This window comes from Hemitrygon akajei, chromosome 15 (genome assembly GCF_048418815.1).
Source record: "Hemitrygon akajei chromosome 15, sHemAka1.3, whole genome shotgun sequence".
Classification (NCBI taxonomy): Eukaryota; Metazoa; Chordata; class Chondrichthyes; order Myliobatiformes; family Dasyatidae; genus Hemitrygon; species Hemitrygon akajei.
Genome location: NC_133138.1, coordinates 51,711,621 through 51,723,997, shown reverse-complemented (window position 1 = coordinate 51,723,997; position 12,377 = coordinate 51,711,621). Strand labels below are relative to the sequence as shown.

General features: G+C 36.5%; 1 protein-coding gene across 3 annotated transcripts in view; it reads right to left on the bottom strand.

Moving 5' to 3' along the window:
- Window positions 1-12,377, bottom strand: part of LOC140739349 (protein phosphatase 3 catalytic subunit alpha-like) — a 414,361-nt gene that overhangs the window by 109,653 nt on the left and 292,331 nt on the right. For all 3 annotated transcript variants that reach the window (XM_073067568.1, XM_073067567.1, XM_073067569.1), the window contains one exon: window positions 376-500. In XM_073067568.1, the coding sequence (XP_072923669.1) occupies window positions 376-500 (125 nt within the window). The remainder of the gene's footprint in view (window positions 1-375; window positions 501-12,377) is intronic.

The window sequence follows — 12,377 nt, the reverse complement described above, 5'->3', positions numbered from 1 at the left end:
TCAGAATGAACGAAACAAATTCTGTCAACACGAGAGTCAGGATTATTCAGTGTGCTCAAGGGAGTAATCTGTTAAACCTTCACTGGCTGAAACATACAACTATTAATTTGATGAGAAAAAAAACACGAGTACATCCTTGTGACAAAACAATTATTATAGAAAAAGGGCAGAATTGCAAAGCTTTATCAAAATATATAGCTCATAATAAGATTAATGAACTGGAGCAAATTTAATGATACTTGATAAAAATGACTGTCCAATATTTTTAACACAATATATTTTATTTGTTTTTGAAGGAGGTGCAAGTTTGTGTACGTGTAAACACATAACATTAATTTCATGCTATCCATTGTTTTCCTGGCACAGAGTACTTGCCTCAATACTGAAGTAGCCCCTGTCCACATAGTCTCCCAGAAAGAGGTAGCGAGTAGTGGCTGGTGACCCACCCACTTCAAAGAGCTTCATTAAGTCAAAGAATTGACCATGAATGTCTCCACAAACTAGGAAACAAAACACAGGATTTTGCTTAACTAGGTGAATCTATATCACTTTTCAATTCAGTAATAATTTATAAATTCAATAAAATTAGTTAAAACTAGACAGCTGATCCTTTTGATTGTTCAATTTTTAACTTCAACACTTATTCTTTGTATTCCATCATGAAAAGATGAAAGCAACACACACCAAATCCTGGAGGAACTCAGCAGGCCAGGCAGCATCTATGGAAAAGAGTACAGTTGATGTTTCAGGCTGAGACCCTTCATCGGGATTGCAGCATTTTGCGTGTGTGGCTTGGATTTCCAGCATCTGCAGATTTTCTCGTTTATGAAAAGATGAAATGTTTACTTATCCGTATATCTAACTGTGTGATATAAATTGATGTTCCGTACCTTAATAAAAAAACTAATGAAACAGTCTTACATTTTAAAAAATAACTTGACAATTTTGGGCTGAGTCACCAAACTCGACCTAAATTGGTAAGGAAGCCAGCTAACATTTTTGGAAAAATTTGGCATTTTGACAAAAAACTCGCAAAGCCAATCTGATTTTTAAAAAAAATCAAAAATAGTTTTCTGGCATCATATTAAACAACAGCTAAGGGTGAGAATGTGTAGAACAAATGCTACATCACCCTTCATTACAAAGCACTTGGGGTATAACGACATTTTGCTATACACTGCTTTAATGATTTCACATCTGGAGTACTGTGAACAATTTTCTTCTCCTTATTTAATAAAGGGCATTCTTGCCCTATAGGCTTTGTGACAAAGATTCACTAATTCAATCCTGGGATGCGAAAACTGTCCATGAGGAGAAAGAGTAGAAAGGTGGACTTCATTTTACCTTAAGGATAAATTCTTAAGTAGTTTCGCAATGTCTGATTTCTTTTATGGGTGTCTTCCAGACTCATAATGTTAGGATGAGGAGTTGGATGCCGAGTCAGTGAGTATAAGCAGGACTGAGATCTGGTGATTCTTGGACATTCAAAATAAATAAGGATAAATTGATGTCAAAGTACAAGATCAATAATGATCTTAATCAGGGGTAGAATAGGCTTAAAGAGTTGAACAGCCTAAATCTGGTTCTATTTGTTGTGTTAACTCATCTGCATAATAATTCTAATCAACCATTGATAAATAACCAATCTGGGACTGTAACAAAGGGATTAAAGCATAAAATGTCAAATTTATAAGAAGATCTGAAAACAAAATCTTAAGTTTCAAGACAGTCTAAAATATAGATGTTAGTTCAATTAGTAGTTTCAATGCATAGTTTAATATATAGAGCAAACTCATTTGGTGTGAAAATAGAAGTTTAACAACCTGTGAAAATAGATCATAAAATATCAGAAGTGATTCCTTGTAAACTGTGTTTAAGATTTATTATATCAGTGTACAATTCATAATAACATCACCCAAAAATCGTACAGAAAGAAATCAGCATATTGAACTGCATTTGCTAAAATTGCTTTCAGCTATGCTAATTTTGTTATTGATAACATAAGATTCTGAATACATTGATTGCTGATGCCATTTTTACCAATTACCTCTCTTCAGTTGCCAGCTGAGTGGGTCCATTTTAGTATGGATGAACTCTTACCTAATCAGTCATAGACAGAAAATCTCCTGCAATGGCTTCTCTTCATGCCCCGCACCATTGCCTCTGGAGTCCTGTAAGGGCAACAGATGACAACTGCAACAGACCCAAAACATGACCGGAGAAAAACCTGGGGGGTGGCTTTGAGAGCCATTGGTTCATCCTCATCTTTCCCTGCCAAGCATGCCACATTTATTAATTGCTGAGTTTCAATTCTGCCCTTGCTCTCTGTAAAAAGAATTCAAACTAATTTGAATGCAATGGTGCTATCTGCTTCCAACTGGCTTGAAGGCAGCCCATTCCATGATTTGTGGTCACTCACAGAAATACTAGCACTATTTTAATAGGAGGAGCAATGATTCACAAGGAAGACAAAAATCTTGGATTTTGTTCCAATAATAATCATAAAACCATGGACACCTATACTTATTACTCTATTAAATTGATAACAATTTTGGAATATTTCTAATTTCAGGTAGCAATTCAAAAGATAGTCAGTGATGCAGTGCCTTCAAAGTATGGATAGTTTTGTAGTCTTCTTCACTGTAACTAAGGGAAATCAAATTAATTGATAAAATATAATAAATCATATATTTCCAAAGTTATCTCATGACTGTTGTAACTTTTGTTGCACAGGCTATGAAGGAACATTTATTGAGTCATAACTAGTGGTCAGCAAACTCAAGAGCCTTATAAAAGCTTTGTGATTGTGTTAGTTCAGATAAATACAGCAATAGATAAGGAATTTGAAAGAGAAGTTTGCATGAGAATTTTGTAGTAAAAATATAATAAAAAAAGTAAAATAATTTTATAAAAAATTTGGAAAATTGCTCTCTCTGTATATGTTGGAAATGTTTAAGGACTCTTTTGTGAAAAGTGATTTACCCTCCACTTTTTATGAGAATTCTATTTCTTTAATTCTTAAAAAGGATAAAGATCCTACTGATTGTGCCTCATATAGACCTATTTCATTATTGAATGTTGATGCTAAGATCCTGTCAAAGATAATGGCCAATTGGTTGGAAAATATTTTGGGTAAAATTATTTTTAAAGATCAAACAGGCTTTATAAAGGGTCGTTATTCCTTTTCAAATGTTCGGAGATTATTTAACATTATATACTCATCTTCTTTTAAAACCCCACAATGTTTCGTCACTTTGGATGCTGTGAGAATTCTTCAATGTGAATCACAGCTCAGTCATCTTGAGAAACATCGCATTTTCCAGATGCCAGACAGCAACAGCCTGAAAGCAACAGCCATTCCTAAATGGAATATCCACACACAGCAGCTTGCTCTTTGAAGTTAGTGCTTGCCACAGACTACATATCGAGGCTATAATATATGCATTATTTCCTTCAGTATGCAAATATTCAGTATCCGAGTTATACATTGATTGCTTTAGTCTTCAACCACATAGTCTATTCTGTGTCTTTAAGATGTTTGAAGAAACGACAAATAATAGAAATTTGATTGCAATTTGGACAGAAAGCAACACAATAATAGTCACTTCCTGGTTGTTTTGTGTAACTCAAGAAATTCAAACAAGCTTTTCCTTGAGCTTTGCTTGCATGTCTGGTGCAATATCACTTGTGAATCATGTAATGTTATGTGTTATGAAATGCGTTCTTGAAGCATTGCTGTGAAAATTAATTCACATTGTCACAAATCTCTCAATGGACACCAAAACCCAGATAGCCACCCTCAACCACGCTCCAAATAAATCTCTGATTGGATTTCCAACTATTAGCCATCAATCTACTATGACCTAACTTCGGTCTCAGATAACTTATTTTTTCTTCGGGCATCTCACTGCCAACAAAAGGAACAAGACACTTTTGATTCAGTAGCGCACCTGAACTTGAGCCACTAAAGTTGCAGGAACAACTACAATGGTCATTGGCACAATGTGCAATGTGCAATGACCTTGCCACACATTTATATGGGCACTCTGCAGCTTCAAAGTAAACTTTCTTAAAAATAACAATTTTTTTCTGCTTGGATAAATCCAGTGAAATAATCCAATGTTGTGACACAGTTTTTTTTTATTTGTATTGAATGATTTATGGTGATTCCAGTTTAGAAGCTACTTTGCTGAGCGGCACCCAATCATATTTCAAACATTCAGATGAATATTTAATACATGACAAAAGTGAACATTATTTTATCCTAACTAACATGGACATATACTTTCAAAGTTATTCGAGAGAATTACAATTCAAGCCAGCAGAAAATGAAACAAAATAGAAAAGGCATATGACTGTCAAATAATATCTACAGCAGCCCACAGCTGCAATCAAACATTCCACCACATAAGGTGAATTCCTACTGCTGAAGATATTTAGTATGTTATTTTTAGAAAAGATAGTTTCATACTTAGGTGTAGAAGCCAATATGCCATCTGTAAACCACAGGTCTACAGACTTCGTTATTGTTCATGCTGCTTGCACACTTATGCTGCTGTGGAAAATTCAGCCAATCATATGTGTTTAAATTGATCCATCACCAGGAACATATACAAGAATACACCAATCCTGCTGGAAAAATAAACTTAACTTAGATAAAGATTCTATTCTATTAATCATCAAGATTCATTTTTGAAGTTCTATTTGCTTCTATAAAAAATAATGCTTATAATAATTATGTATATATTGACTGTCAATTTTATCTCTTTTCTAAAAGGTTATTCCTAGCTGCAATAAAGACTATTTGATTTCATTAGCTCATTATACTGCCTCTGAAATTTAGGTCAATTGAAGTCAAAAGCAATCATTTCAGAGGCTGACGGGAATGAACACTTTTAAGCAATTATACTTCAGACAATATAGGAAGAAATTTTGCTAGTTCACAGTTTAACACAAGGTTTGACAATTATCTAACTGGGTCAAAAGTGATAAGGAGTACACATTTTAGATCCAGATGGATCATTCTAAAGTAAAAATTATCTCATCTGAGATAATTTGCATTCAATCTTTTCAATGTCTTGTTTCACAAAATATTTCCAGCACAGTTTGTCATCTGCTATTACACAGCCAGGGTCACTGAACTTCTCTGTTGAAGGAAAGTTAACTGCACTGTACCAGAGTTGGGCATACAGAGAGCATGTTACTTTGTGAAAACTGCAAGTTTTTCAGTTGTGCAGGCTACCAATGACTACACACAAGCTTCAGATCACTTTGCAGGTATCAAGATGTGAACTCTGCCCGAAACCAAAACTAGGATTCTAGTCACTGAATATCTAGCTGGCATGTGACCACAGGTACTTTTATCATCCAGGTCAATGCCTGGTTTTCTGATTACAGTCCTAATGCTTTCTTCCAATAGTCACTGCATTAAAATCATCACAGTAAAGCCATTGTGTGATAAAAAGCTACATGCTAATGATATGGATGATGACTCAGGGCTTTGGCCCATTTCTTTGAAAGCTAGTCTATAGTTATTGCCAAAAGCATACTGAAGATTGCAGGACACCTTTGTATTGAACCTCCAATACACAGAGGCTACACAACAGCGATGAATTCAGCCAGTCCAATCACAGATACTGCTCTTCCACCATTGTGACTTCTACAGGAGGCAATGCCTCAGGAAGAGCACATCCATCTGTCCCAATAAAGGATCTTGATCTGAAACATTGACTATTTTATTTTACACCATATATGCTTCCTGACTTGCTGAGTTCTTCCAACATTTTTTGCATGTTGCACCAGCTTTCAACATGCTTATTCTAACATGCATTGCAGGACTCACCAAAAGGCAAGCACGTGGCCGGAACAAGGCTGCTGATTTTCAGTAAAGACAAAATGGATAATCTTTTGTACAATCCTGAGCAGCTCTATGTCTAGAAAGTACAGCAATGGACCTGAAAATAACCCCATCCCATGTTTTTATTCTCTCTTGTGTGATGGATATTTGCTTTCTGGGCCAGTAGGCCTCTTGTCTTTCTCAAGCTTGGCTTTCTAAACACCACAGCTGCCACTTGTAAAGAGCAAAGAGTGCAAGTTAAACTAACAGCTATGGTTGTTTAGCTTCTGGTTGTAAACAGGAGCCAGCCTTCAGTTCTTAAAATGTAAATGGAAAGCAGTAATCCATTTGGTTAAAACAAGCACTGCCTTTAGAGCAGCTTTGCAATCAAGCTCTGTGTATAACAGACACATCGTCTACAGAAAGTAGGGTGTTGGTCACTACACCTGGTTATTGCTGCTCCAGAGGTGCACTGTAAGAATACAGGTTATTCAATTTGGCTTTGTTTCAAAACAGACAATGCAGACTGAGTTGCTTATTCAAGAAGCTTGCAGACCAGATGGAGACAACCATAGAAACATGGAAAATCTACAGCACATTCCAGGCCCTTCAGCCCACAATATTGTGCCGACCATGTGACCTACTCTAGAAACTACCTAGAATTTCCCTACCACATAACCCTCTATTTTTCAAAGCACCATGTACCTATCTAAGAGTCTCTTAAAAGACCCTATTGTATCTGCCTCTACCACCTTCACTGTCAGTGCATTCCATCTACCCACCACTCTCTATGTGAAAAACTTATCTTTGACATCCCCCTTGTACCTGCTTGCAAGCACCTTAAAAATATGCTCCCTCGTGTTAGCCATTTCAGCCGTGAGAAAACGTTTCTGGCTATCCACATGATCAATGCCTCTCATTATCTTTACACCTCTATCAGGTCACCTCTCAACCTCCGTCACTCCAAAGAGAAAAGGCCAAGTTCACTCAACCTATTCTCATAAGCAATGCTCTCCAATCCAGGCAACATCCTCGTACACCTCCTCTACACTCTCTCTATAGCATCCACATCCTTCCTGTAATGAGGTGACCAGAAATGAACACAGTACTCCAAGGGGGGTCTAAATAAGGCCTTATATAGCTGTAATAAAGTTGAGAGCTTTATGTACTCAAAAATGTTAGCTTCACAACATTAATTGTGGATGGCTGGGAACTGTGTATCCAAGAAGCTTTAAAACTGTTTGTATAAAAAGAATATCTGAGGAAATATCATACATGCGTGGTCACCGAAGTGGCAAAGAACTATAAAAATGCAGTGAGCAGTTCAGGCTTATTAGCAATGGAGTAAGTAACATGAAGAAGAATGGAAAAAACATGGGGTGAGCTAGAATCCATTGCTCTGCATCACTGGTGTATATTTTTAGCTTATAGAAATTGTATATGTTTTGGAAATCCTTTGTGTTTTAGGTATGGTTTGTAATTTGGAAATCTTTAAGATAGAAATCCACTGTGGTTTTAAACATGCTTTAAGAAGGTTTGGATTTAATCAGATATCACTGTAAATAAATGAACTGTTTTTCTTAAACGATTTTATTAGCTGGAAGTATCTTCTCCTTGATAGGGAGGGGGGACCCACTATTCAAATAGTGGGTATTGGCAGCTGAACTCACTGTGGAGAATAACCAAGGAAGTGAACTAGGCTTTCAATATTGAGTAGTTACAGTGAGGGTACTCATGGCTATTTATATCTGATAGGGATTAAGGTCTTCATTTGAGTTTAGAACTTCGCAGTCAGTGAACCCAATACCATCACATTTGAACAGCTTTGTAAAAAAATAAAAATTGTACAACTTTGTTATTTTCTGGTTATATAATTAGTGCTCCATTAAGTTACAGCTATTTTTGCTCTTAGTTTGGTTTGACTATAATTTCCAAAAAGATTGCCAGCTGCTGTTTATTTTCTATAGCCAATAATGTTTTTGCTGCCAGCTCTTTGTACTGGATTTCAACAGCTTCTGTTCATTCACTCAGTTTCAGTGCAGTTCAAACAAGTTAATCATGGTGCTATGCAATTAGATTATTTAACAATAAATCTGGCTCACGAAGCCTAATATTAACAGCATGAAACATTGCAGAAATTACATAATCAGATCTATTCTGTTCCTTTTTTAATTAGACAAATAAAAATATTCTACAGTATTTGACTGCTATCAACTTAAGTTATTCTGACACCAGAAAAAAAATAAATGTAGACACTTATTTTATTCCAACTCAGTCCTTTCACAATGCAGGCTATCTCCTTCACTATTTTTTTGTTTGTATTACGAGGCACAACATGAGGCAGCAATAAAATTTGGTAGTTAAAAATGTGGTTGACCACTTACACTAAACTATTTAACAGCTGCCTCAGTAAATACTGCAAACTTGATAGCCCAGAAAAATATTCAATGGCCATGTGTCAAAACTATTGCTATCTCACTGTAAAATTGGTTTTTAAACTATAACAGAAATTTCAAATTTGGCTTATACCTGCTATACCTCCACAAAAACAATAAACTCAGATAATATTCCCTTCAGTTCAATTGTAAGCACATCAATTAATCAAAAAGAGATTGTTATGTCTCATTGACTTTACATTTCAATGCCTTCAGAGTAGGAGTGGGTGTTTGACTCCTGTACACCATATCTTCACAGATATTTCATAGTTATGGAGAAATTTTGATCAGTTAAGAAAATAATTTATCACAAATTTTAAATCAGATTCTGTTTCTTTTGGATTGCTGAACCCTGGGAGAAACTTTCAACTATGTGCTAATCTCCCTCTACTTTGGAAGATCATTTTAAGAGGAGGAGGCAGACAGTGTTTCCAGATTTCCATCCATGCACTGAAGTTGAAAATCTCTGACAGTATCAAAATTCTTCAGTAGACATTGGTTATACTGAAACAAAAAATAAAATATTGTCTGAAACTAAAACAGCCCAGATCTCTGGGAAGTGCATTCTTAAGAACCATCCTTACTTTCTGATAACTTTACTATAAAACCTCAATCATAATTACTGGTACACCCTAAGAAACCACATCTCTCAACTCCACACCCAACAATGAGTACTTGAACCCTTGAGAAAAAGATACACATGTACCAGCAATGGCTATAAATGCTAGCATTCAGAAGGCAGTTAATCTGGAAAGCAAAACCGGAATATACAGACATATAGAAATGTTAGCATGCTCACACTCTCTAAGAATGCCTGAAGTATAAATAGTACACACTAGAATTTATCAGGCATGAACTACTTTGTTCTCTTGATTACACTTTATACAGAATTATATTTTTGTGCATTATTAACCACAATATCATCACAAGCGCTTCATCCACTTCTCCTTGGTGTGCCTTGCTCACGATGTGGCCTCCTTTAAAATAGAGCTGCTACATACAGACAGGAGACTGGTTTGTAGGGGGCCATTCATTTTATTTGAAAGGGTGACCCCAAGTGTCCAGTCGCCTGCCACTTTAATTCTTTATTTGACTCCCACTCTTGACATTTCTGACACTCATATAGCAATACATTTGCGTAAACATCCCTTGTCACCTCCCTAGGTGATATTGCAGTCCTCTGGACTCAATACTGAATTCAACAATTTCTATTAGCCTGCCTTTCCTTGTGTCAGAGCTATCCTATAGCGATACATGGTCACATACCTCTTACATTAATTTAGATTTTGCTCTTCATATCCACTGCATGATCTCCCGGATATTACATGCAATGCATTTTGTCTCAGATATTTTGGGCTCCACATCAGACAATTCCAAAAAGTTCTTTAGTTGCTTTTTGCTCTCTCTTACTACTGGCACTGAAAACAGTTGTTAGCTGGATAGCTTTGTTCTCTTCCATGCCACTTTACATTCTCTGCTCCCTCTCTGCAACATAAAACATGGTTGTTTAATCACTCCTTCAATTCTGATGACCTGAAAGTTTGACTTTGTTTCTTTATCTACAGATGCCTCCCAACCTGCTGGGAATTCCCACCATTTTCCACTACTGCAAAGGTTCAAGACTTGTTTCCCTGAAAATGCATGAGAACGAAATACCTGAGAACTAAATAGCTATTTCAATTTATATTTTCCACACAGAACACTCAGTACCACAATCAGTACTGGTTTGTAAACTTCTAGAGTATTATATTATTAATCACTTCCCTATATTCTTTCAAATATGAAAAGATGAAATTTTTATCAAATAATCATGATAGAACAGAATGGGAGAATATTAGGAAAAGTGTGAAGAACAAAAGTTTTCCCTCATTTTGTGGAATACTTCTTGATTTTCAGATCTGAGCAAATTAAAACAGCAATCACAAAACATATTATACATGTAGCAACACCATTCTTAATAATTATTTATGGTCATTCAACATTTGTACAAAGAGTACAAGTAAATTATACTATAATAGTAAAAATATCATTTGTATCTCTGATGGTGGCAGCTATAAGTAAAATTCTTGGTGATTTACTTGACTGATTAAAACATATCCAATGCTATTTGGTTAATGCAGCTTAATTGTCCAATAATCATGATTAAAATAATGTCTTCTTCTGGATGACCTTATCAGTAAAATTAATTTTTCTGAAAAATTGGCACATATTGAGTCTGACATAATCATAACCAACCTAACTTTGTAGCAAATTACCATTTAAAAAGTGTAATTAACGAGGATTTTTCTTGTTACTGCAAATATTTTTATCTGCTTAAATACACTTTTTCAGCATTTATGTGCGTACAACTAATTATCACCAGGGCTCAGCTGGGCTATTTGGGTCAGGTTTCTTGGCACCGTGACTGGCAACTTGTTTTCCATTGTGATCACTAATCACAAACATATCTGCTCTGCAAACCAACTAATACAGCAATAAAAGTAGATGGTCAATTTTTATTGAATATATAACTGGCAACATCGGTCGTTGTTGAGTGCAGATTTGATGCCGACTCTGCCAAATTCAGCCACAGCAGTGCAGCTACAGTAATGCATGCTTTAATCATGCATGGGAATCCTAGCTTTAATCAACGTAAAGGACACATCCAGTTCCACTGTGTGATGAAATGCTGTATGTTGTTGTTAAATTGAACAAGAGACCATGATGTTTTGCAGAAGGAACAGCACTGGGTAACTCAACTGAAGTAATGAGATCTGTTATCTGTACACAGAATGGCAACACACAGATCCAGGAGCAAAGCAGGAAGCAACAGCAGATACAACACAGAGCCTTATTTGAGCTCACAGAAGTCACCATACCAGAGGCACTTGAGCTGTACTAAGGAGCATCCTTCTCAGCTGTGACTGCCTGCAACAATCTGTTTCCATTTTACATGCAGTATACCATGATACTGCAAACAGGTTGTGATTTTAGCCTGTGAGGATTTGGTCTTCACTGAGCATTCGAAGATAAGCAGAACTGTTCCAGGCTGTCTTTCGTTGAAGATGTTCATTGCCTGGTACAGAAATAGCATGAATTTTGACCATGTTCTGTTGTCTGTGGCCACAGAGTGGTTCACTTTCAGAACAATGGCAATTTAGCAAATCAGGATGATCAGACTCTCTATCGTAAGGCCAAATCCTGCTGCCCATCCTTGCCTCCTCCTTGTCCACTCCTGTTACTGCTACCCCCTTCCTATAATGCATAGGCAAGATTTATAATAGGTTAGCTGCTGAAGACAAAGTAAAATGCCATGAAATGAAAGACCATTCCTCCTCAATACTGAGGTGAACATCCAGAGAATCCTAAGAAATGAAAACGTTGTTTCAATAACTTGCTGTTTGTTGCATGGGCCTGACGAGAGTGAGATGCGGGATGTAAAAGCGAAAGACTCTGCCCCACTGTTGTTTTATTGCTTGACTAGCACAACTGACTGCTACATGAACCTTGCAAAGTTCCCCAGGAACATTACATTCACCATCATGACTTCTCAGGGATTTAGGGAGTATAACTCATTGTTTTGTTGGAGTCTTGAAAGTCAAATTCATCAATCCCTGCATAATGCAAGGGCAAACACGGTCAGTGAGTACACAGGAGAAGGAGGAGGAGGAGCTAAATTCCCCTCTACTTGGGCTGAGAGCCTCTGTAATTTTTCTGTTGAGGAGATAGGTGGTATATTGAGAGACTTTAATTATGACTACAGCTCCCAGCTTGAAAGAATTAGAGTACAGCAAAATGGCCAATGCAGTCTTCACAGTGTAGTACAGTATCTGCCATCATCTCCTTGGGGAATCTGAGTGGATGCATTAGTCCTGTCCTTCTGACAAAATGAATCAATTTCACTCTCCTCTCTTCCAACAATCTCATTTGGCAACTAGTCTTGTTTAAAGTTACCTTTTCTTTCTCAACCATGTTGGAGGCCTTGCAGAACAAGCCTCTTAGCTGCATCAACAAAAGAGATCACAGAAGCTTGGCATGCTTTCCCAGTCTATCATTTTCTTCTTAAGCAAATCCCTCCAGTTGCTTCAATTTCAAAGAGAGTACATTCTTTCTGTCATCTAGGCATT